The sequence below is a fragment of the Barbatula barbatula genome (genome assembly GCF_947034865.1).
Source record: "Barbatula barbatula genome assembly, chromosome: 21".
In the NCBI taxonomy this organism is placed as follows: domain Eukaryota; kingdom Metazoa; phylum Chordata; class Actinopteri; order Cypriniformes; family Nemacheilidae; genus Barbatula; species Barbatula barbatula.
In genome coordinates, this window is record NC_136784.1 from 10,178,044 (window position 1) to 10,200,465 (window position 22,422).

Genomic DNA, 22,422 nt, shown 5'->3' on the forward strand with positions numbered 1-22,422 from the left:
ATTGAGTGTTTGCTAGTCTTGTTGAGTGTTTAGTTTTCACTTGGTATCTTGGTTAGTAGTGTTTTCCCCATCGAGGGTGTTTATGTTTTATTAGTTATTAAAGCCTATTCGTCAACCCCTTCATCCCTGCTGCCTGCGCTTGGGTTCTTCCTTACCAAACCCTGACACACATAGTTATCCAAATTTGCAAATTATGCAAGCTATATCTTAAGCCTGTATTTCTCAAAATGACTTTCACAGCTATCAACCAACGCATGTTCTAATCTGATCCTTTCAATTGTTTGACAGAAATGTTTTCTTACCGTCTTTGCTCTTGAGTGAGCTAAGGTTAGATGAGGTTTCTGTGGGCGCTTGAACGCAGTAGACCTCTCTGGTCTGAACCCCGCCTCCGCAGAGCCCTGTCTGGTTGCTTCGACGACGGTCCTGTTGGCTGAGAAGCACGTCTACCCTGCAATCGGTCCATTCTGTGCTTTTCCAATTATACCTGCAGCGAGAGAGGGAGGCAAATTTAGCCAATGGATGTGTGATGATGAGCATATAATGATCTCTTCACACATCTCACTACTCTTTATTTATCCTCTGTAGGCTGTAAAGACAGATGACAATAATAATAAACTGTACATCACCCTGTTGTTTAAGAGTTATAAATAATTATAAATATATACTGCTGCTACTACCACTTACGTGAAAAAGGGAATAGAGTTAAATGTTAAAGGGATAGTACACACAAAAATTACTCTTTTTTTTGCCATTTCAAACCTGTATTCTTCTGCAGAACTAAAGTAAGATAAAAATAAGATATTTTTAATAATGTTGGTAACCAAACAACATTGGACCGTATTGACTTCTTTTGTATGAACACAAAACCATTCAGACATTTCTCAAAATATCTTCTTTTCTATTCCACAGAAGAAAGACTTTAGAGTTTTGAACCTCATGAGAGTAAATAAATGAAGACAGATTTTTTCTTTTTGGGTGAACTGTTCATTCAAAATTTGAAATGTAGACATAGACATTTGTAATGATCTTTTACAAGACTACATTTGAGTAACCTCCGTCCACACCAGCCTTTGACCGGTAGTGTTGTTATTTTGTGAAAACACACGGATATCAAAAGCTGTGACAGAGTCAGGATATGCAGTAAGGTCAAACATTTATTGAGCTTTATTGAATTTGACGTCTGGCCTGCTGCGTTTTGATTGATCACGTTAGTGACAAAACCTGACAGACAGCTTCCAGCTGAGCCATGGATGAAAATGTTGCAACAGTACAGAACAATCTTTAAAAAACACTGTCTTTTTGCTGTCTGGAAGTAAATTACCAAACAGAAAAACATTATAAAAAGAAACTGTAAAATGGCTTACATAGAAATAATATTTCATTGAGTAAATAGGCCAAAATTGGTTTAAGGTTGTCGTGCAGTCATCAATTTGTCCAACTAACAAATTATATGTTTTCTTATGTCTTCATCAGCAGTATTGTTTAGTGGGGACAAGAAGCATTGGCTAAACAAGTAAGGACTTTCTTTCTATAGTCTTTGTTCATCAGCTCTTCTCATTAAAAGCCTGAGGGGCTGCCGAAGAGAAGAGGTGATGTGCATTTGTGTGTATGTTTTTAAATGTCCACTGACCTTCAAGTATAGCTCAGCCTGCTTCTAGCTTTCACAAGAGTTCAAAAAGGCAATCTAGAAAAAGGCACTGCTTGAACGTAGTCATGCATGTACTGTAACTAAACCATAACTTGCCAATTGTAGGTTATCCGAAAGGACTTAAAACCTGGCTTCATGAGCATTTCCAACTGACTGTTATGACAAGAGCCTTCCTTTCATTTATGTATCATGCTTAAAGGTCCAGTGTATGAAATTTAGCAGCATCTAGCAGTTTCGAATTCCAACCAACTGTTCACTCCACCGTTCCTATTTAAAGCACTACGGCGGCCGGACTAAGATGTGTAACGTTTTTGCTTCTTTCCCAAAGGAGATAACGTATTTTCAAAACGAGCTCTGTAGAGCAGTTTGTTCGTTTAGGGCTACTGTAGAAACAACATGGCGAATTCCATGTACGGGGACCCGCGGTTTACGTAGATAGAATTAGCTCATTCTAAAGTGATTAAAACATAACGCTTCATTATGCAAGGTCTTTATACACCTTTCAAAACATAGTTATGTATATTATATTCCATTTCGGTAAATAGATACTCCGAAATAATTACACAGTGGACCTTTAAGATATGTGCTGTGTATGAAGAGTGAAACCTTTGGGTTCTTGTGTAGGATCCTTGAAAGATCCAAATTGCATTTCAACATTGTAAATGTTATTAACAGTATTAGCATAACGCACCATCAGCAAAGCAATTGCTTTAATCACATTTCAAGGTTTAAGATCAAGTCTAATGGCTGATGTGTTTCAAAATTACACTCATACGCTCCAGTCAATTAAAGAAAATATCTTTATTAAAATAAAGCAAATTTTAAATTGCTTCATAATTCAATTAATCAGCTTCAAACAGAGGATATTAATTACTTATTAATTCACATTTTTGGAGCTTAACAGCATTTCTTTCTATTTACGTTGATGGTATAGAAAGCAACAGCCAGGAGGAAGTGTACATGAGACAGAACCATGCTAATAAAAAGATTTTTGGGTGAACTGGACCTTTAAAGGGGTGGTGCAACAGTGCGTCATGCATTCTGACTTCTTTACAGTGTTAAACGTGCTGTCTTCTCATGCTTAACATGGTCAACTTTTTGTGCTCGACACACTCCCCCAGTGTTCGTACAGGTTTCGGAAAGTGTTTTTCGAACATGAAAAAACGTTACGTAACAACTTGAAAACTTGAAACTGTTTTTTTGGCAATGTGTGCGTATGTGCTTTAGTAATCGTATATACGTACAGCTGTATCTGTCTTTTATAAATGTGATCAAACTAAAGACTCTACTGATATTTAAAGTGTGCGATGCTATTCTGTAAGTACTCAAGATTAACATGAGATATACAGAAACTGTGTGATTTAGGGCCGCTTTAAGAACCTTGAGAGATGAATGTTAAACATTAATGATTACAAGCCATGGCTGAGCACCTGAATTTCACTCTGGGGTGACATTTGGTCAAAAACCCCTTTTGAAAAGGATTCTTAGTGACAACAGCATAAGCACGCATGGGGTTTGATGAGGAAACATGGCCCGGCACACAGCCCAGGTTGGCTCCACGGGTGCAGTGTTGACCTCCATCTACAACAGAGGGACACATGTTCTGCTCTCCCGTGTGTGAGATCCAGTGCAGTAAGGTGATGAGTGATGGGTAACGGACCAGCCCATCTGTGGGGAGATCAGATTAGACAGCGTGTCGCCTGTCCTCTCAGACATTCACTATTCATCAGCTCATCTCCTTCAGAGTGGCGGCGTGCCAAACCACCAGCATACAGCCATCTCTCCATCTTCCCCAGCAGGACTCCTGCCATCCCTAACCCCCCCCCCCACCCCTTTAAATCCTCTGTCTGTGTTTTAACATGCACACGATATACAAATGCAGATGGATGAAGGTTTATAGTGTAATGAAGGCCAGAATAGATGGTTACTCTTTCGATGCTGTTTATATAGCATCTCAAGCTGACATCTCAAGCTAAATAAAACATAACAGTTGATTGTTTTCGGTCACAACACGATTACCATTATTAAACATTCATAACTTTGCATAGTTTTAATATGGTTAACTATTATTTCAAATGTGTGAAAATGTTTAATAATATATAAGTACATGACTCAAAATGACTCATTTTGAGAGCTACAGTAGGCACTATAGAGAGAAACATTATTTTGTCTCCATTATGAAGTAGAACAGATGCAGAACTTACACCACACATGGAGGGATTCCCTCTCCCTGTGGGGAACACGGCTCGCTCTCCTCCAGCTCCGGACACTCTGCACCCCCACCCACATGAAACTGTCGCACCTGTCGCGTGCGTGTGCGCTGGCCCTTACGTCCGTTCAGATCATAGCATTCCTTCGAGCAAGCTGACCAGTCTGACCAGTCAGTCACCTCGCAGTCTTTGGATATAACACAGGCTTGAAACGTTACAGGAAGAGTCTGCTGTTTACAAAAGCTGTAGGGAAAGAAAAGTAGTCTGTTAGTCATACATGACAACATAATCCTTAAATCAATTAACAGATCAAATATAACATAGACCCATGTTTGTTTCTAATGTACCTCCAGAGCAACATCAGGAACGCTCAGAACTGGGCTAATTTTGACTTGTATTATATTCATTTAACTTACAGTTTTAAATCGTTCAGCCTCAACATGCATAAGGTAAACAAGTAAACAAACAAAATGTAAAGGGAAGCTGTGGCAGCCATCATCACACATGGATTCACGATGGTGTTTCAAATGGCTGTCGCAAGTTGTTTTTTTACTAATATCAAATAAATCAGCAAACTGCACACAATTTCTGAAGACACTCTTGGGTACTTTAAATGTAAAGATGTAACAAGAGAACGCCACTGTATTGCATTCGCCCAACCACATATTCAATAAACATTATTGTGTGCTCTGCAGAGACAAGAATGTAATACATATAAATGATGAAAGGTACAGTTGTCTATGCATATTAAACTAGGACATGGAAATTATTTGTTTGCAGTCCAAATGTGAAATAAAAAATGACAATTCTGATTTTTTCACTAAATATTGCAGCGTTTATAGTAAATAGCTTATCAATGCGGGTCATTTTCTTTTTAAAATTCATGTACCCTCATAATCTTCTGAAAATGCACTTCCACTAATTTTCTCCTTTGAAATTCCTTTTCACTTGGAAATGTGTCAGAATACAGACGTAAAAACGACAGTTCACGGGGACTTTAAGAAAAACAGACACTTCAGACTACAGCAACATAAATTAAAGAGCCGTATGGAGGCTGTACTTTATCTTCTGCTGTCTTTATAAATTGGCAAACATTATCAACTAACGCTGTACTCAACTGATCCCATCCAATTACACCATTATGGATATGCAGAAAATATCAGAAAGATAACTATCTTACACTTAGACCTGATATCTCACCAGCAGTTCCCTCAAAACCTTTCAAGTGTCTTTCTCAGTGCAGTCAATACCAACTGCAACTCAATGTAGATACGTATCAAAGGCACAATTTCCAAGACTATTAATTAAAATAAATAAAATGCTTGTTTTCTGCGACGACTTTGTGTTGTGGTCCACAAAGGAGCTCATAGAAGACATGCAAACGCAACTTTATTTTACTTTATTTGCAAGCTGGAGAAATCCAAAGCTTTTAGAGATCACCTAATGGGTTTTACCAGGCCATAATAACCTAAATGCAAGCGATGTGGAGGTTTTTATTACACATTTGGCTGTTAAAGACTTTAAACTACACCTTTAGACGTCTATCACTAATTCTATAATATCTACATTAGCGTGATTTTCCAGACATGAAAGTAACATCTGAAAAATGACAGATTCCTGTCTTATTATTACTGTGGCAACGAAATGAGTACTAATAAACTAAAAAAATACATGTTTTAAAGGAAAAAAGAATTAATAAAGTTAGTGAATTAGTTATTAAAACTAAAAAAATTAAAATAAATAATAAAGATTGCGAGAAAGCAAATAATTTCATAAGTTGTAAATATGTATTAATATTTTAAACTGTAAAAAAAGAAATGTTGGTTCAACTTTAAAAAAAACAGTAACCTGGCCGCCTTAACATCTTGAATGAATTCAATTTAAAAATATTAGTTAACACAACGAGTTGTTGAGAAATGGATTATTTAACTAATCATTTTAATTTGAATTAACTTATTTAATACGTTTTTAAAGTGTATGTATAACTATCTGCACTTTTTAAATAAATACAAAAATGTCACAACTATCCATTTTATGATAATCAAATGAATCCTTTTGTTTTTTTTGCTAACTAAATGTTTGCCCAAGATTCTCATTCATGATTATATATTTGATCCAGGGCGGGGCAGAGCAAAAATGCGCTCATCAGAATCAGCTAAGCCTCTTTGGGGATTTCAGCCATCTGTGAAGTCAATGAGTAGCTTTAATGTACTGAACTGCCAGGACACAGTTCGCATCTTTCGCCCATCTTCCTTTTCTAATCCCTTTTGACAACAAATACAGGCAGATACAAGAAGTCCCTATGCTGACTCTTGAATCGAAAGACATGGCGAGCATGAAAGAAGCCCTAACATGGCTTCAGAATCAAAAAGGATGTTGATGGACATGCTGTACTTTAGCAGTTCGCTCTTCAAGTTTAAAGGGATGTGGTGACATTTCCATGCCACTTGACAATATCGTAGTTATTTAAGTAGATAAAGAAACGTTTCTGTGGTAGCCGTTCGTCATTTATGACAGAACGAGGACACAAATGCATTGGCTATACTGTATGACGTGCTGTGCAGATCTTCAGGAAAACGTTAGACTCTATGCTAACATCTAATGCAATATCACATAGTACTCCTAATCATATCATGCAGTAGCATATAGCCTACGATAGTTAATAAAATATGCTCTTCAGATAAAAATTCTAATTTTGATCATACAAGTGCATTCTGGGCAGGCTCTGGCACTAATAAGGTAATGTAATGATGGGTATCCAGCGTTTTAGGTCAATTTCAATACATTTCTCCATGTTAAATCTATTGTCGACTGGCAGATTTTTTGCAACCTCCTCTGGTTTTCTCACTCTACAAATTTATAGGAACCAGATTAAATAAATGTTTCAGACCAGCTTCTCTACAGTCTGTTATGTAAGTCCACTAAAGTATTTAAAGAGAATGAAGATCTATATAAACTGGGTATGTATTAGGAAATAAATTACAAAATTAATATTAAAAGATGTCAGAATATGTCAAGACCGCCTGGTTTTCTCTGAACCGTATTGTTAAGTTGTAGGAAAGGGACAATAAGAAATTATGTGTGTAAAAAATACACCATACACGCATAATGCCTTGAGCATGAAATGTAGGCTTTTGTGTTTGTTTCTGTAAAGGACCATATTCCACTGCAGGCTCATGTAAGTAAAGGTGTCCTGTTAAACCTTGGCTTGTCATATCCCTGTGCTCAAAAACAGACATTAGTGCTGCCCCGGCATTCAATTGTAAGTTATCACACACGCACACAGGGACACTATCCTATGAGCTATCAGAAACATTTTACATTCACATTTAGGCATTTGGCAGACGCTTTTATCCAAAGCGACTTACATAGCATTATCCTATACATTTATATATAGGTATCTGCAATCCCCGCAGAGAGGAGCAGAAAAAACAGCTGTTCGGTGGACAGCTATGAACGATCAAAAATATAAAATGAACTATAGAATAAAATATCCCAAAAACGGTGAGTATGTTTAATTTTTTCAAAAGTATTAAAGCGATAGTTCAACCAAAAATTTTATTTGATTTCATTTACTCTCATTAGGAAGGAATTTGGAAATATGTCCAAACCAAAGAGTTATCATCCCCCAATGACTCATGATGGTGATTTTCACCAACCATTGCAGTAAATGTGGGATCAATCTGTTTGGTTACTGACATTCTTCGAAATGTCTTCCTTTGTTTTCGATAGAAGAAATACATGTTTACTGGTTAGGAACAACCAGTAAATGATGTGTGAACTTTCCCTTTACACCCTTAAGGCTTCATTATAGCATTAGGTATGACCCAGAGATGGAGTTTCAATATAGTTTAAGTTATTGCAAAAGAACTAGATGTTTTATCAAGTATGAGCATAGTTAAGAAAATCACAGTTCCTTGCTGAGAATCCCGCATCTACAAGAATAAAAATTCATATCTCACGCATGAACACAAGATGTGAAGAAAATGAGGCTGACCTGAGCGCCGCTGTGGTTCCGCTCCGGTGCACACACGTCACCTCCCGGGTCTGGTATCCCACCTGCAGGTCCCAGGATTTCAACCCCTGCCGATTCTGCCGATTCCTTGTCCTTTTCTTTTTAATGAGCTCTCGAGTCTCTGGATCCCTCACCTTCCCTTTCTCTCTCACCCTGTCCTTCAAACGTTCCCCTTTGTTTTCCTTCAACTCCTTTTTCTCTTTGTTCTTGCGCCGCTTGGCCTGACGGTCCTGCCTCGCTTGGCGGTCCGGCCTCAACTGGCGCTCCCTTTTTGCTTTCCGTTCTGCTTTCCGTTCTGATTTCGGTACTCTGCCTTCACGGCCTTCACGGGCTTCACGGGCCTGCCGTGCGGGTGCGGGGGCAGTGCAGGGACCCCAAGGACCCACCCTTAGACTGTGCAAGCTCTCCTCCCCCTCGCAGGGACCCGGCTGGCAGGTGCGGAACTCTGTAAGGTTCGGGCAAGCAGAACCACCAAAAAGAGGTGGAGCCAAAACGGAACGTAGGCGGTTCTGCAGACCCATCCCGCAACTCTTGGAGCAGGAGGTCCATGGGGAGAACTCAGAAACCACGCAGTCACGTGGGCAAGGGATAAGGCAGGCCTGCTCTAACCGTGGCTTGGGCTCGAAGTACTCGCAGATGGCGTCTTCGGCAGGCACGCCGTCCGCCTTGTGCACACAGCCCACCTCACGTGTCTGGATGCCCTCCTCGCCCCGCGTGCACACCGCTGGCCTTGGCACGCCTGCGCTGCGCATGGACACTGGCACGCACTGATTCCATGCCCCTAGCTGCCAGTCGTACAGCTCCTTGTGCCAATCGCACACGCGGAAGCAGCTCTGTTGGTTGCTGGGCCGTTCCGACTGCAGGCAGTTGGTGTGTAATGTTGTCCAGCCTTCAGAGTGGGCACACCACACTGCTCGGCTTTGACTTCCACCCGGGCCGCACTCACTGCCCATACACCTACCCCAGGGCCCTAAAACATTCATACAAAAGAGAGAAATAAGCCACCATTTCAGTTTGACAGAGACAACGTCAACCGTATTAAACTGATGTCAATAACCTGATTCGCTTTCACTTCCTGTGCGGAACATAATTAATGTCTGCAGCCTAAATGCACTTAAGGCATTAAAATAACTAAAAACAGGATACGCAGAGTCAAATGTCCATTGCCTGAATCAATACTCCCATATTCCCATGGACACTATAATTCAAACCACTCCGGGGAGGTGCAGTGGTTGGGTGCTTGTTCGACTGATGGATTTGACACAAACATCTTAGTGTAGAGGTGTTAGTGTGGTACAGGGAATATTCAAAAAGAAGCAGAAACAGATAGATGCAGAGGGATAACTCAGGGGGATGGGTCATTCAAAGCTAAAAAACAGCCTTACACCATCCCCCACTTCTTGTTTTTGTCTCCTCTCCATCTCACTATCCGCAGCGTTTCAGTCTCTACAGAACACTAGAAACATGGAAACATGGTCTGAGGCCATAAATCAAAGTGCGCTGACAGACACCGAAATGTAGTTTGACTGAACTTGCTGAGGTCACAAATCTGCAACAGTATTTTATAGAGAGAGATGAAGTCTTGAGGCAGGGATGTGCAAAAAAATTGTTTTCAAATGGAAGTAAAACAAAAGTGCAGTGACCTCGAAACTTGTTTCTAACAGCTGGATTTTTTTAAACATGACGTCTTAAAAACACAATGCACAAAAGAAAATGGCAGCGCTTGAGTGGATGAATTTAATTGACCTTTTGTTATGGTTCTTAAAATGATTGTTCAGCCAAAAACAAAAACTAAGCCATAATTTACTGGAGTTGATCCAAACCTGTATTCATTTCTTTGTTCTGTTAAACACAAAAGAAGATATTTGGAAGAATGCTTGTAACCAAACAGTTCTGGGGCACTATTGACTACCACGGTATTTTTTGTACTATGATAGTCAATGGTGCCCCAGAACTGTTCGGTTAATTTTTTTTCTAAATATCTTTGTTTGTGTTCAGACAACAACAAACTTTATACAAGAATGGAACAAATTGACAGAATATTCAGTTTTGAGTCAACTATCCCTTAAAAAAGGAAATGAATGCAGTGAAACAAAGCACAAAGAAAATGTTAACCCAAAAACAATACAAATGAAGATATTTTGAAGAAAGCTAACAAACAAAGATCATTGATTTCTATTGTATGGACACAAAACCATTAGGACATTTCTCAAAATACCTTCTTTTGTGTTCCATAAGCTTTTAAATGACATTCATTTTTATATTTTTGGGTAAACTATTTCCTTTAGATTATATTCCATACTGTATATTTACCTGAGGTCATATCATTTGTTTGTGCAGCATGGCTGAGCTTTCTCTCACAGATTCTCTTTTAAAAGCTCTCTCAGAGAACACAGCACTTCATGGCTCAGTTACCTGCCTCATTAAGTGGTTGGGCCAAAGGGTGATTTAGCGCGGAGAAATGCAGGCCATTTGAAGTCATGCTGTATGACTCCACTCGATAAAGACGAAACAGGCCGATGTAAATGTCATCGGAAGAAGTAGCGGACTGAATTAGCCAACAGCTACGACCACAAGGACCAAGTCAATAGAGATCAATACCGACCAGCACAAACTGCTTCACGTACAACAGACAAGCATCATCACAAACCGATTGTCCTCAAATACTGGAAAGTGACGCTTGTATGTTGAGTGTATTTGCAGAATCAGTTTTCTTTCTCTCGACAGCCCTTTTAAGTACAAGAATCTTATTTTAATAAAAAAATGTGGCTGACAATTTACGACTTTCCACAAGCGCCACATGGCTAGTTACTGTAAACTCCAATTTTCAATGGCAATTTGGTTTTTAAGTGCAAAGAGCAAGATGAAAATCCCTCTCCTTTTCCACACAAGTAAACACTTGAGTGTGTAACATTCAAGCATGTTACTGGCTTAACCAGAGCTCTACTGCATAAACAACATCACGTAGAGGAAGCATAATGGAGCTCCCCGGAGAGAGCGGGCGAGAGCTTCTTCATTCACGCCTGGAGCTGCAGGTGCTCAGAATAATTTACGAGCATGTCACAGGGTGATGTGGTCATCCACAGGCCATGGGACACCAGGGACACATACAGCGGTACAGCATGCAGACTGGCCAGAACATCAAAGAAGCACCAACAAAGTCATGAACAAACGTTTTAAAAAGACGGGAAATGCATATTATTTCCACCTGTACTGTTAAAACCAGGGGTTTTGAAAGGCATGTAAATGTTTTGTGTAGTGTGGAATTCCCTGATTTCTGCCTATTACACTAAGTGACCCTGTCTGTGAAATCATCAATGTTGAATTTCAAGCATTAAAGGAGCAACATGGACATTTTAGCGGCATCTAGCAGTGAGGTTGTGAATTGCAACCAATGGCTCAGTCCACCCTTCCCTTGCGAAGCCTTACGACGGCTGACACAGAACCAAGATGTCATTACGTTTTCACTTCTTTGCCAAAGGAGATAACGTATTCATGAATTGCGTTCTGTAGAGTAGTTTGTCTGTTTAGGGCTACTGTAGAAACAACATTGCAGATTCTATGTAAGGGGAACCACGGTTTACGTAGATAGAAATAGCTCATTCTAAGGTAATATAAAACAATCCTTTGTTTGAGGGTTTCTGCTCCGGCAGTTAGATCTACAGCCTCAGGGCATTAGTGAAAGAGCTCATCAATCTCCTCCTGTCCATTCATCCACCTGCCACTCACTGCTGTTTATTACCTGCTAATACACACAATATGATCTTCCATTCACAGGTGTATGTATATCTAAACATGCTTTTCAGATACAGTTCAAGTTCAGTTCATATGTCAAGACCCACAATTATTACAATTTCAAGATCCTCTGATTGTAAATCTACAGTTTTGTTCAGGTAAAAACATAAAATTAACACCAAGCCCAAATTACACTTATGGACAATAAATGCATTATGATGACAAATGTTATCAGTTTCTCAATGCTATTTTCCATTGCTTACAGCAACCACTATCGAAGTGACTGCACAAGGTTATGACTCATATTATATGATTGTTATTATATTATTCACATACAAGATTATGCAGTCAGACGATGGAGGAAAACACAACACAGAGAGACAGCAGGGGAAAGGGAGGAGCGGAGTGTGTTAAAATAATTTCCTGATAAATACGATTTCTCATCTGCATTGCCTTTCGCTGAGCCTGTTCCCAATATGGTTATGTCCTGCAGTGCCAGGTGGGCCAGCTAAAGCTGGCATTTACCAGGGAAAATGTAAAACAGCATGAAATGTTGCTCCGTACCAGCTTGGCTGAATACAGAGGCTTTGGAAAACAGCATCATGCTGGGCGACCGCACGGCATTCACACACTCCATGATGAACAACCAGGAAAAGCCCATGAAAAGGGCACGCGTTTCAACCACCAACTATTGTTTAGATCAGCATGATTACAAAGAGAAAATAGTATTTCACTAAATTGTATGAGGATTTGCTGTAAGTGTAAAAAATACATAAATCACTAGTTTTTATCAGGCACAATATCAGCAGTGAATCGCTTGGTTGAGTACAGCCTGGCTTTATCTACGTCCCACAGAGAATATTGAAGTAGTGTTGAAATATGAAATAAATATCACGAACTGTTCATAGTTTTACTAAGACATTGAATAGAAGACATCTACTTAACAATACCATATAGCAGAGAAATTATATTTTATTTATTAATTAATTTACAACTGATTTCAGGGATTATTTCATCATCTATTTACCACAAAACCCTTCACACAAACTGTTGATTTTAGAGTATGTTGCATGGTTGTCAAGAATCATAATATCAGTTATATTGATGGCACAGAGTGAACAATGTTATATAAACATGATGCTAAAGTAATAAATGAAGACCTTTGAGGGGTACAGTAATAATCTCAAACTCATAAAGCCTACTTTTCTTCCCTCTTCACGGATAATACCGTGAACCAAAGGTTGACAAAAATAAATGCTCAGCGGTTGCTCTTTCATTTGGAGGCCTATCTGTGTGTAGATATAGTCATCATTACCTTAAGATGTTTCTAATCAAATTTATCTGAAATTTATTTGAAAAACAATCCAAGCATTTAAATACAGAAAGCATAGCAAAGCACAAGAAATTGGGCCTTTTCCTGTGCTTTTATATCTTGGCAAATCTATGTAGCCTACATTGTAAGATCTGGAAGATGCATAAATACAGTCTGACAACGCTACCGCCAAAGTTATATTGCGGTTAGCAAATATACAGTAATTTAATAATTATTCAAATCCTCACTTAACATTTTTTATCATTACCAAACAATGTGAGTGAAAATCTGATTTATAACAAATAACAATATAAAATTATTATAATTTATTTAAAAAAATGCACAATAGAAGCAAAGAATTTCAGAAAGAAAATCATCAAAATGACACAATTTGCTTTTATGATTAGTAATCTAGGATCTTTATGATAAAGTCTGGAAACCTACTCCAATAAAAAACGCTGCAAAAAGCTCAACAATGACGTGCAACAAAAAATAAAAAAATCTCTATTAAGAAAAACAAAGCCAGAAGATGCTCCAGAATGTCTCAGAAGTGTTTGTGTACCTGTCAAATTCAAGGACTTGTCAAAAGAATACGTTATCCATAAAAATTTTTCAAGATAAAGAAGCTGAGCTGCAGATACATCCACAGCTGAAAACAAAACACTTGTTTTCTCTGTAGAAAATAAGTGAGGGGTACTCCGATTTGAAGGCTGAAGTGTCAGAATGGCTTGCAAAACTGTTATTGTGAAACAATTTGTTCAACACAAGAACAGGAAAAGTGATACTTGGAATTTAAAACGACTCGCTTATTTTTCATGAAAGCGCAGTGAGCGGTAGGTGCTTCACTATTAAGATGAGACATTACACGCTTCATTTAGGATGTCGTGCAACACGCAGTCAGTGAAAGTCCATGAGAGTGCAATTGCGACGGCACTTTTTTCAGCATCATCAACTTCACTGTGGGGAAGGGTAAAAATGACTTAAAAGCATCTTATTTCTCCTATGTCACTTTGAAGGTCATTGCTTTTTAGGGATTACACATATTACAATGTGTAACAAAAACCCAAATGAATGATCCATTGATTTTTCCACACAAAATTATGCCATTGGTCACCTTAGGACAGCTACACTTCAGATTGCTGATTTGTGGTCAGACAAGATTGTGAGCTGTTGACTCTCCTAAACATGCCCATGCTCACACCCACATCATTTATTCCTCTATCGAGTTGCACGCCCTTTGTTTGTGACAGAACAGTGTCTCTCTGTTCTATGAATGTACAATAAGGAAGCGCCTAAATCTGCGGGGTTTTGACAGCGTGCCTGGTCTGACCTCGAGCTGCCTGTGCACAAAAATACTGCATGAGACAAAGGAATCTATTTGGACTCTTCCTACACACAAACACATCTACATAAACATTGCAATGTGCTTTGCCAGTGTTTTTGTCTTGTTTTGCATTCTTTAAACAAGATATATTACTTGAAAGCAGAATTGAGTAGGATAATAAAACATGTTTTCAAAGAATATAAATCTTATATTAAGTTTTCGGTTCTAATCTAATTGTCATAAACAAACTGTGTTAGATTACGTCAATGGGGTAAAAACAATGAACATAACTCTAGATGTTTCTGTGAGAACAAGTTTTATTACTTTACTTAATTTTGCATCTCAAGGAAAATTGGATCTTGTGTTAAGGATGATTGTTGAGAAAATGCTAAGAATAACAATAGAATATCCCTTTTTAGGGTGCAGACATACATCTTCGTCCTTAAAACTCCCTGCGCAAAATGAAGCTCTCAATTTTAAATGAAGTCCCAAGCTCCAATATGTTCATAAAAATCTCAGATAACTTTTATTACATCTTACATATCTCAATTATCAAATCTTAAACGTCCAGTGTACGAATATCAGCGGCATCTGAGGTCGCAATTTGCAACCAAAGGCCTCCTCCCTTTTGAAGCACTACATCAGCTGACACAGAACTAAGATGTTATCAGGTTTTTGCTTCTTAGGCGAAGGAAATAACGTATTTACAAAACACACTTTGTAGAGCAATATGCCTGTTTAGGGCTACTGTAGAAACAACATGGCAAATTTCAGGAACCCGCGGTTTATTCAGTTAGTAGAAACAGCTCAATTGAAGGTAATAAAAACATAACTCTTAATCATGCAAGGTCTTTATACACCTCTGAATATATATTTACGTATAATATATTTCATTTCTGTCAATAGATCCTCCATAAGCAAATCTTAACACCATGGAGGAGTAATTAAATAAATGCTTGCAGAATCAAAACAGGAAAGCATTTGGAGCTGCTCTGCCAAAGCAAGATTTATTTCAGGTCAGGTTGCCCTTCAGGATGTTTAGAGAAGATCACCTTCATCATCAACTCACGTACACATGCACTCAACAGTTCTGTGACCATAAACCTCTTATATCATCTAAACAAGGTAACGTGAGGGCAATCTTGAAGGATTCGGTTTGTAATAGCTGAACAGGTCATGTAGACCATTGACTTGCTTATAAATGTCCATGACATCAGACACCAAAATGGATGAATGATGAAAGTGTCATACAGAACAAGTCAAGTGGTTCCTGTAGCTTAGGTGATGGTGATGTCATCATCATGGGTTTGAATCTCTAGGAACGAATAAACTGTATACCTATAATGAAAATCTGTAAATGTATGTTTGTTAAACTGCAAAATAAAATGTGCATTCACCCCAAATAAACACCCACTGCTTTTATTTACTTGGTCCTGCTAAAGAATCTACCACTATTTACATTAAATGTTTAATTGTCACTACATAGTATAAATTATTAAAGGTGCACATCCAAGGAACGAGTCTGATCACAGCAGTCTTTAATTCTAAACATAAAGGGGAACCACAGAAACTAGAGCTGGAGAGATAGAGGGAAAAAATAAACAAAGACACACAGCGATCCAAAGTGAAAGGGAAGGAAGTGAGAAGGAAATCGTTCAGGATATATGCCCTTCAGATTAATGACATCAGCACGGAGCAGGGGGCGGACGGGCTTTACATGATTGGATTTGGCTACAATAAAGGAAAGATATGTGTACAGAGAGAGGAAATAGTGAGACAGTGACCGCAGGGGTCACGTTTGTCAGCATGTGGCCCTGTGGAGACTCCGGGTTTGGTGGCATCACAATGTTGCTGTGATTAACATCCCGCTCGCATCACGTCAGCATACGTTGTAATCCCGAGTCAAGACTAACCTTTCTTTTCATCCTCACCCCCTGCCACAGCCGAGTTAGAAAAACAAAAGGAGAAAATTGACTTTAATCAACGTAATTGTGTAATTAAACAAATCTGTTTCTTCTCCTCCTTAGACAACAAAACAATTAAACGATTAAATGTTCATTTGTGCCTTTGTTCTTGTAAGCTGTGGCAAATTCATTACTGTTTTCTTGATTGTTTGTAGTGTGGATTCAGATGTTGATAGTTTGACCAGACAAATGCTAATATTGCAATAGTAACTTGCAGTGTGTGTGCATGTGTGAGGACTTGAATGCCGAGCCCACACAGAAGCACAGCTGGTTTGTGGGAGAGATTGTAGGTTTACACACAGTTCTTCGAAAAAGCCATTAGAGGCTATATGTGGTGTCTGATCACAAAGCTGGAGGAACAGCACACACTCGCCTACTAAATTTAGCTTATAGTACAGACTATAGCCGAGGCATGCTTGGCTGAACAGTTACGTGAACTGTGCCAATCCTGCTCTAAATAAAGATTTACTTGGAACACAGAGGCTTAAAAGATGTCACATATGTCTGTACTACACCATCCGACCTTTAACCTGTACTCCTTAACCAAGGACAAAATCTTTTGTTAAATACTGTTTAAAGACAATCCAAAGCTATTTATGATAACTTAAACACAGCAACCAACGCCTCACTCCACCCTTCCCCTTACGAATCACTACGTCTCACAGGACAAAGACGTTGTCACGTTTTTTCCCTCTTTACCGAATGAGATAATCTATTTACGAAACGCGTTTGGAGCAGTTTGTCTGTAGAAACAAAACAGTGAATTCAAAGCGAGGGGATCTGCGGTGTATGTCGATAGAAATAGCTCATTCTAAGGTATTAAAAACATAACGCTTCATTATGTAAGATCTTAATACACGTCTGAACACATAGTTATGTATATTGTATTGCATTTTTTACAGCACCTTCAAGCACCTTCAAGTTTGAACAATACAGGCTTTTTATGTATGCATGTATATTAAATAGACAAAATAAATGTTCTTTCAAAAGTGTTAACTATGATCCAAAGAAAAGTGATTCCAAGTGAGCCGGATTAATAAGGATGAGATAAACAACATATGAACAACAATGATATGGCCCGTTATCCATATGTATTAGGGTTGGACGATATGGCCAAAATTGATATTGGAATATATTTCGGTCGATACAATATAATGCTGATAACGATACGAACAATATTGCAAAAAGCGAAATGTAAGATATAAATTGAGAGAGCCATATAACATGATATAATAAAATGCTGATCAAAACCATTCTAGATGCCAGCAGTGTGCGAATATGATGAAGCATAAAATCTTTTTGTATTGTGTAAATATCAAATATTTGAATCATGTTACCAATAAAAGAGAGAATAACTTCTCTAAATGTGCTTTGAAGCATAATTCAATTACTTCAAAATGTAATTTAAAGTATGGGCTTATCTTCAAAGCTCTGCTGGGGAGCAGGCCTCCCATTACTTGACACTTATTTCTTGAAAGTCTGCTTTTGACAGATTATTATTAACGTCCACCAAATGTTATGTATGCCTTTTTTTCCAGTTTTTTTTGTCAAAACTGTATGCAAGATTTGCCATGCTCTCCTGCAAGTTGACATTTAATTTAGTTTCAGTGTCTTTCATTAAGTATGCTTCAGTTTCTTAGCTATATTTAGAATTTGCAATTCTGTCCTTGAAATTGACATTGAGAACTGTTTAGACAAAACGTCTATTTAAGACGAAATGAGATGATACTTTATAACTTGTGCATCATGGCTGTCGCACACACCATAAAAACAATGGCATTTAATCCTTGAATTTGAAGTCAAGACTTTCTTCACAAACACCTCATTATGCGGGAGACTCAAAAGCGGCAGTGGCCAACGGAGGAGAAGCACAGCACAGCGCAGCGTTGGACAAGTACCTTATGCATGCACATGCTCGATCAGATTCCAAGTTTGCTCCCGACGCAGGATGGGCCTCATTTAAAGTTTTTTTATTCTGTTTGAGTTCAAACGTGTGGCCCTTCATCAATCAATCAATGAATAGATAGTGCCCAGCTGGATGCTGCAGAAAGGAAACACAACCTGCGCAGGCATGGATTTCTGTGCTCACACGGTTGATATCTGGCTGCGATACCTGTTCGATTTTCTTCTGCAGAACACAAAATAAGATATTTTGAAGACATTGGTAACCAAATAAGGGCAGTACCCATTCACTTGCATTGGTTTTGTGTCCATACAATATAAGTGAATGGGTGCCCACCATTACCCAGTAGTTTAATTCTTACATATTATTTTTTTTCAGTGTATGCTAGCCGGTAATTAATTAATATGTGCATGTAACAACAGTTCAATGTAGGGAAGGAAGGAGGCGGGAACCGGCGAACATTGTAAACAAACAACCAAACGACAGTAAAATGCCGACAGCTCCCTCGCGGTCGACTGCCGTCCACAAAACACAACATAAAGTCCAGCCCTCGTCCTCTCTCGTCGTACTCTCCTGTCGCTCTTCCTTTTATGCTCCCGGAGCTCCTCCATGAGATATGCGAGTCCGGTGCAACGTGCAGCTGACACTCATTATTACTTGCGTCACCGGCCTCGCACCAATCCCTCACGGCTCTCGTCCTGCCTTGCTCGTTACAGTGCCTTAGTAGATTTTATTTATTATTTTGTTTGTTTGAGTAATTTTATATTAACAAATTATTAACTAAATCCAACTCAATTGTATTATGTTAAACCCATTTAAATTGGTGAAATTTACTTATTTATTTTGACATACATAAATCATTTTTTGTAGATACAACTACTTTGGCAGATGATCTGTAGTTCCCAGCATGCATTGTATCTGACTGCATTAGGAGATTAATTATAAAGATTAATTGTCATTTTAAGTGTTTTTCATGTGTTTTTTTGTTGATTTATCTTTGAAATGTAGGAGAGCTTTGGTACTATTTTTTAGTTTGGGTTTTTTAAGTTGTTACCGTTGTTCAGAAGAGCGGTGCTTTTGCTTTTGCCTAGATTGAGGGAGGCACAATATTAGTTGTGTAACAACTGTGCTAATGCCATTACAGAGACCACACGGTTCTTCTCACTCGACCATCTATTTTGTAAAGAAAATTGTATATTTCAATATGAAAGTACGTGAAGTTTGACATATGATTTTGTTCAACGTAACATTTACTTGATATTTTAACTAAATGTATTTAATAAGTAGAATTACTAAATTGTAGTTGAACTATAGTAGAAAATTTTACTTAAAAAAATGTTGTGCAAATTATTACAACTGTTTTAAAGTAAATTCTACAAGCTATTTTTTTCAGTGTCACAGGAAGTCGCCTACCCTCTATTACTTGCACTTGTACAGTTATGGAGGGTGAGCATGTTTTTGCGTGAATTTAAAACAGCATGAGTCATGAAGGCCTAAAGAGGTGCATCTGCGTAAGATGCCATAGTACTGAAGTGGATTGCTCTGTTCTCAGAGGCTTACCGTGACAGAGCAGCCCACAGCTGCATAAAACTAAAACTTTATCATAACAGGTTGATTGGAGTGATATGTGTCTGTTTTTAATCCGACAAGATCTGGATAAGAGAAGATAAATCTACAGTGCAACATGACATGTGGCGGATTCTCAAAGACCAGTGGGGGTGGATGGTGAGCTCCATCTGTGCGCTTGGTTTGAAATAAATGACCTTTGATGGTCCAAATCATTTACTGTAGATCCGCACATTATGTCATGGCTTAGTTTATGCACGTTTCCTCTCTGTAACATGCCACATACTGTACAGGATAATGCCTCCACTGTTCAAACCAGATATTTTGCCTTCCATATGCGAAAGAGGTACTTGATACTTGATGTACCACATGTTGTAATTTTATTTGATTGGAAATGGGACCATGGGGTGCAGTCATGAAATTGACTGTAATGCCTGTTCTGAGCAATTTCTAAATTCAGTCAATGAACTAACTACATCAACCTCAATGGTGCATGATCCCATAATATAGAATTAGGTTTGCTCTTGATGGTACAATAAAGCAATCAGTTATAAGCGAATGTGTGGATGAAACCCGCGAAAATGATAATTCTTCATAAACCCATTCTTACATTTTAGGGATTGAGTTAAACACAATGCAAGAAGCAATTTACACAGAAATCTCCCTACTTGTATTTCAAGCCATGATGATTTTTAATATTGCAAGGCACCAATTTAGAAAACTTTATTACTAAATAACTCAAACAAAACATCAAGAATGTTCACTAACCAAATGTAGGATGTGTATGGTTGCCAAACAACATAAACAAATTGGGACATTTGTATAGTATTAATTATAGATATTAGACTTAAAGACACCAAAATACCTAGAATTGATCCCTATACTAAAGTGCTACCGAACAGTGTATTCTGGTCCTCTATTCTGATTGGACGCGAGGCGTTTCAGGAGTGTGGATAAAAAAACAGAACCGCACTGACATACCTAACGGCAAAGTAACAAAAATAAATACATAAATAAATGATAAATGATAAATAGTAAAGTTATCGATCAATCTCAGCAGACATGTTTTACAGCAGATACAGGTAATGACACCTCAGCCATCTCTTTGTTATTCTCATACATACTGTTTATATCAGCATGTTGTGATCATCTGCCCCTTATGCTGAATCATGCTGATATAGTTTATGACCTTAATCCTGTAAATCTGCCTTAGGTTGTTTCCTGTACATACAACCTTAAAATAAAGACTTTTAAATGTGTTTTTAAATAACTTTTAACACCCAATGAACCTTTCTGTTGCACAAAACAATATCCGTCGTGGAATAAGAAATAGCTTTTAAGAAACTTTTGACTAAAAATACTTTGAAGAACCTAAAATGTTTTTATGGCTACGCTGCCAAGAACCCTTTTAAAGAGCGTATTTCACCATCTTTAAGCAAGCCAGCAGTACTTCATGAACAGAAAAAAAAACATGACACATAATGCAAAAACTACAGCAATCTCCCTGCAGCTATTCTGAAGGAATGCCCACACAAGGTTGCTCAGAGGTCTCCTTTGCACCAGCCCTTTAATAATGTGAAAGAAATCTTCAGGGATATTCCTCTGGATCCATATGAGTTTCTAAATTTGGTTTCAAAGGGGTGTAGAAAGAACTGAAACTGCACTTTTAAGAGCGCATTTGAACCTTCCACTAAGACCAAATCAGTTTAACAAGCTTGGAAGCAGCATCTCCAAATAGCCACACTTTATAGTTAGCTTTCAATCATGTACTAATGACTGTGAAGCTAATCAAGATTCCTAACTCTCTTTCGTACCCTTGCACTCACACCCCAAAGGCATTATAACGTTCTAGTGGAGTACAGGGACACGCTCAATAACAGCTCTCCTTTATGTTAATGCATTTCAACCTGCAGTGGCTTTCCTGCGACGGCGATACGCACACGCTCTCAAATGCCCTGCAGCGATGCTGGTGCGGTGCTCAATATCAGGGCCAGTGTGTCAGCAAGGCATAGAGCTGGAAAAGCACACACACAACATTACAGAAATCAATCACCCTGGTAGTGTGCCAAAAGCGTTAACACTTTACCTGTTTAGAAGCCTGCAGGTCTGTTTTTCTAAAGGGCAAACACCATTCTGCCATGTCTTTTTCAACAAACGATGAAGAAGATTATGAGGGCATATTGCGTTCCAGCCATTTCCAAGAACTTTAAGTGAATAGGGTACTAAAAAGGGCTACTTTTATATATGATGCAGTTTTATTTAGTCCACAAATGGTTGGTGAAAGTGGATGCTTGACCTTCTACGAAAGGAGAACAACTGGTTTAAGTGTTGATCATCCCAAATGACCTTGGAGGACAAACTTTATATTTACAAATTACAAATTAAACAAATTAAAAAAAAATACACTAGGTACATACATACAAATTACATATACATACTGTATTGAACATACACTGTACTGTACATTTGAGTCATTTAGCAGACGGTAACTGTACATACAGTATATAGGCTACTTCGCAAGATGTAAACATTGGTAAAAAAGCACTTTGGGTGTCAGATTTGATTTATTTAATATTAATTAAAAAATGTATATACATACAATAAAAACATCAAGAAATGCGGTTTAGAGATGCAACGATATATCGGCAAATAATCGGTATTAATATCTTCCATCAGCCAATAGTTTAAAAACAGCTGTTGATCAGGGCAGATATATCCTGTCAATCAAAAGTGCACAGGAATATG

At 38.2% G+C, this 22,422-nt stretch overlaps 1 protein-coding gene across 1 annotated transcript in view; it reads right to left on the reverse strand.

The window, feature by feature from the left end:
• Positions 1-22,422, reverse strand: part of thsd7aa (thrombospondin, type I, domain containing 7Aa) — a 92,595-nt gene that overhangs the window by 48,325 nt on the left and 21,848 nt on the right. Inside the window, exons 2-4 of the mRNA XM_079485657.1 lie at positions 7,856-8,843; positions 3,853-4,101; positions 303-484 (exon numbers count right to left, since the gene is read on the reverse strand). Of these exons, the coding sequence (XP_079341783.1) occupies positions 303-484; positions 3,853-4,101; positions 7,856-8,843 (1,419 nt within the window). The remainder of the gene's footprint in view (positions 1-302; positions 485-3,852; positions 4,102-7,855; positions 8,844-22,422) is intronic.